This window comes from Eurypyga helias, unplaced genomic scaffold, assembly GCF_000690775.1.
Source record: "Eurypyga helias isolate BGI_N326 unplaced genomic scaffold, ASM69077v1 scaffold23201, whole genome shotgun sequence".
NCBI lineage: Eukaryota > Metazoa > Chordata > Aves > Eurypygiformes > Eurypygidae > Eurypyga > Eurypyga helias.
The window spans coordinates 1-4,777 of NW_010229231.1; the positions used below are offsets into that span (position 1 = coordinate 1).

At 43.1% G+C, this 4,777-nt stretch overlaps 1 protein-coding gene across 1 annotated transcript; it reads left to right on the top strand.

The window, feature by feature from the left end:
* Positions 1–151: 151 nt before the first annotated feature.
* LSM7 (LSM7 homolog, U6 small nuclear RNA associated (S. cerevisiae)) lies at positions 152–3,845 on the top strand (the record flags this gene model as incomplete). Its single annotated transcript, XM_010160342.1, has 3 exons — positions 152–242; positions 2,148–2,219; positions 3,370–3,845. Coding segments are annotated over 3 exons (306 nt in total), but the record flags the coding sequence as incomplete, so codon positions are not given.
* Between the last annotated feature and the right edge of the window lie 932 nt (positions 3,846–4,777).

Genomic DNA, 4,777 nt, shown 5'->3' on the forward strand with positions numbered 1-4,777 from the left:
GCTGGGCTGCGGCCGGGCCCGCCCGCCTCGCGCTCTTCCTTCGCGCGGGCTCCGCCCTGGGGCGGTTTCCGTGAAAAGAAGCGTTATGGAGTATGTACGTACCAGGGGAGGGTTCTTTGTAATTCCAATTGCCGTTGTTCCGCTCCTTTAGGATAAGGAGAAGAAGAAGAAGGAGAGTATTTTGGATCTTTCCAAGTACATTGACAAAACAATCCGAGTGAAGTTCCAAGGGGGGAGAGAAGGTGAGCTCGGCGCTGGGCGGGGGATGAGGCATCTCCCTCTGCAGCGTGAGAGTTGCGGTTTGTCACGTTTCCTTGCTCTGTGCCTCTCGGCTTTTGTCTTCTGTGTGCTCACGCTGCTTGCTTTCAAGGAAAGACGACGAGCAGCACGTGCTTTACTGGTTGCTGTTTGCTGTTACCGCTGTGACGCTTATCTTTAACTTCCATTAATCCTTCCATTCATCTTCTTTTATTAGTTGACTTCAACGGTCTTGCTTCTTTGGGCTGGTTTTTCCCATTGTAAGGGTGTACTTAAAGCAGTAAAGAAACATTTGTGGGTGTTATGTCAAATAGTGATGGGTGTATGAATCATACTAAATCTGTCTGGAGGTCATAGATTGTTTCAGTGTATTCCACCATGTCTTTTCATCACTTTTGAGGCTCTTGGATCATTGGTTCCCCCCACCCGCCGCCTCACTTGCGTACCATATCTGCGGCTATCAGTCCCGACGCAGCCGATAGTGCCACGGGCACACCACGTGCTCGTCTGAAAGTTAAGAGCATGCGGTGTGAGCGATGCTCAGCAGAAGCTCTTGCAAAGCAAACTCGGTTTGCTTTTAAAACAGTCTCTCAGAACTTCACTGGTACTTGATGTTTATGAGGTTTTGGAAGTTACTTGGACACCTTACTGATAAGTGTGGGTTTGGGGTGGGTTTTTCTGGGCAGCTGGAAATTCCATTGACTATTGGCATGAATTTTTGAGAAGAAAATCTAAGCCAATTTCCTTTATGATCTTCATATAACACCTGGGATTGTAAGAGTGGCTTCTTTGATTCAGGCTGTTAGCAACGATAGTAATGCTGGTAATCAACAAGTATTCTTCAAACTAGTAGATCATTCTGTGTAGTCTTGTGATCAGAATTGAACCGGTTGGAACGAGTCCATGGGAGGGCCATGAAGATGCTCCGAGGGCTGGAGCCCCTCTGCCATGAGGGCAGGCTGAGAGAGTTGGGCTTGTACAGCCTGGAGAAGAGAAGGATCTGGGGAGACCTTATAGCCCCTTCCAGTACCTGAAGGGGCTACAAGGAAGCTGGGGGGGACTTTTTACAAGGGCCTGTAGTGACAGGACAAGGGGGAACAGATTTAAATTGAAAGGGGGGAGGTTTAGATCAGATATAAGAAATAAGGTCCTCCCGGAGAGGGTGGGGAGCACTGGGACAGGTTGCCCAGAGCAGCTGTGGATGCCCCAGCCCTGGAAGTGTCCAAGGCCAGGCTGGATGAGGCTTGGAGCAACCTGGTCTAGTGGAAGGTGTCCCTGCCCATGGCAGGGGGGTTGGAACTGGATGGGCTTTAAGGTCCCTTCCAACCCAAACTGTTTTGTGACTCTATGAATTATTTTCTGGTTTAGGACAAAGTGCTTATCTGTCTGCAGTGCATTCCTGTGAAGGTGATGCTTTTACTAAAGACCTTATGTTCCAGGAGGGGACCCCAAAGATGGGTTTTCTGAGGAAGACATTTCAAAACATGTCTTCCTTCATTTTTTGCTTTACTCCTTCTCTAAGGGTATTTATTTCACTTTGTGATTTGTTTTATTTTTGGCGGTGTGACTTATATTGATTTGTTATGCTGAAGTATTCTTACAGTACCCCTGAAATTGGCTGACAACAAAATCGTTTGTTCAGTGTGTCTTGAGCATTTTGAAGAATTGGTTGAAAAACCTGTACATCTCAGTGCAGCACCAACGGGTTCTCGTACATTTGCGCTTTGATAAGGAGGGCACTGTTTAATAGCTCTGGTCTCGTTTGCTTCATGGCTTTGCCTGAAGGTGGGAACAGAGCTGGAGAACTGAATGTGCCCTTCATGCAGTCATGTGTTGCTGTATGTCTGGTTCTGGTTTCTAATCATTGCTTTGTTTGTGGTCTTCAATAGCAAGTGGTGTCTTGAAAGGATTTGACCCCCTTTTAAACCTCGTGCTCGATGGTACCATTGAATATATGCGAGGTGAGTAACATGCTATCTGTGTAAAGCTTTTCTCCACCCCCCCAGCCCTCCCAAATAATTTTCTTAAGAGAAATATTATGGCTGTGAGTGAATAAGCACAAAGTGCAGGTTGACATCATTCAAACTGATTCATGTTTGTGATAACTAAATTGTAAAGAAAGGGGCAACAGAAGTAGATTAAGTGCATTCCCTGTGATAGAAAGTCTTGATAGTCCTTGCTGGCGCTCCTCTATAACTCATTTGGCACTCTTGTCCTCTAGAGCTTGAATAAAGTAGTGTCTCTCTTCAGGTAAGGCAGCTGCCTTTGTTTATGCTGCTGGAGGGTTGCCACTTTGCTCAAAGCAGGAAAAACCTCTCTGCAAGAACTAGTATCTTACTGTCTTAAACTCTGCTGTGAATGCAGCCTTTGCATTTCTGTGGAATGTGCCTTCTGTAGCTTATTATAGCTAATAGAGATGTAGAGTGTGGGTTTTTTTATTGTTATTTGTTTTGTTTTCTCATCCAAGGATAAATATTCCCATTTCTCTTTCTCATCTCTGAAAGAAAATCTATCATAGGACAGTGTTTTTGAAGGGTATTTTCTTGCCTGCTTGCAAGGAAGCACCTGAAGCTTTAATTTTGCTTTTAGAAGGGAGTTTCAGAAGATGAATGTAGTGCATTTTTATCCAATATATCGGCATCTCAAGGAGTGTAGAATTGGCTATTGTGTTAAATGATTATCTGTCCCCACCCATGGTCTTGCTTGGCTGGGTCTGGACTAGTGCATTCTGAAGTCAGGGTCTCTTTCTGACTTGCATTGATCCTAAAAATGTCTATAATAGCATTAGAAATGGGATCAGGAGCTCTTTTAATCACTTTTATGTATGCTTTTGGTTAGATGAATGAAATGGCCTTTGAATTCTTTAGAAGAGATGTGTTCTGCTTTGCATACAAATGGAAGTTCTTCATTGCTTACTGTGGCACGTGCTACTTTGAAAATCAATAAATCTGTAATGTCTTGAACACCTCATGTGTTACTGCTGCATCACTTTTATAGTCCACATGTTCAATAAAACAATGCAGAGACCCCTGGAAGAAACCCATATCTGTGCCTTTTGAGGCTGATGGAATTTGGTTTCTTTGTCTTACCATGTATATCTCTGCTTTTCAGATCCAGATGATCAGTACAAATTAACAGAAGACACACGTCAGCTGGGACTTGTGGTCTGCAGAGGGACTTCTGTGGTTCTTATTTGTCCACAGGATGGAATGGAAGCTATTCCAAATCCTTTCATTCAGCAGCAAGATGGTTAATGCTTTCTTTGGATTGTCTCTGAAGACTTCAAGGGTGCAAATCATCAGTGAAAACTATTGGTGTGTGAGAAGCTTCCTGTTTTGGGGGAGGAGTTTGAATGTGTATTTGTTAGTGTGAAAGAAAAGTCAACTTTTATTTTTGTGGCTTTCCATAAATGGTGAGAGGATGGGGCATGGTGTGGAAGAACTACGTTCTGATTTTCTCCCCTACAAATAAACATGTAACTACCTTGTTCAGAGCTGACAGAAGGAATATACTGTCATGGAATTGTCTGAGAACCTCTTGACCTTGTGAGTTTTGAAACAACCACATAAAATTAAAGAATGCTCTGAACATTGATTATATTATTTACATTTTCAAATACTTTTTTAATGTATGATAATCTAAATTTATCTAAAGCATAAATACATTAGAACATGTTTTTCTTTGTGTTAGATGTCAGTGCTTGAATGGGAAGTATTGTGTTGTAGTCTTCCTGCTGCTGAGTTCAGTCTCTCCTGCCTGCTTGCTCCAGTGCAGGCAGAGAAAGTACTTTCCTTCTGTAGTACCTTGTCATCAGCTGTACCAGCCATGTAGCTAAGAAGATACTCTCTAGCACTTGGCCCAGATGTTGTGGGCTGTGATCTGTGTATCAGAAGGCTCTCGCATTCCTACAGAAGGACTGGACTAACTCCTAGGATGATTCTTGGCTGAGTGACAAGAACCTTACAGAAGTATCTATTTGATACTTGAATCTTAGGGGAAGAATATTTAAGACCCTAATGTTCAATTATAGGCAGTGTGTGGCAATACTGCATATTTTTATATTGCAGCTGTTCACTTGTGGTTCTGCTTGTTATAACTTCATTTGTAAATGATTCTGATTTCTTTTTATACCACAGAAATAGCAAGATTTGAGGAGTTCTGAGTGAATAAATACGAATACATCTGTTCCTGAATGTCTGGTTTTTACTCTGAAAAAGTGCTCCACAGTTGTAAATTGAAAGGAAATTTGTTCAGGAGGAGTGTAAACCCAGCAAAATTGGGAGGGACCAGATCAGAAGCCTTGTTCCCTTCTAAGACAGTTAATCAGTGAGAAATGACTGAGAGCATCTGGCCCCTTTTTTGAGGACTCATGTGTTTGTTAGGCATTTTAAAGGCTGTTTAGTGGAGGATATGTGCCTGTAGGCTGTATGGACCCTGCTTCTGCCACCTGCAGCACCCTTTGTCAGGAGCCGGTGGCAAAGTGAATTGTTTTGGTGGCAGCAGCACCTGTGTTCCTAGA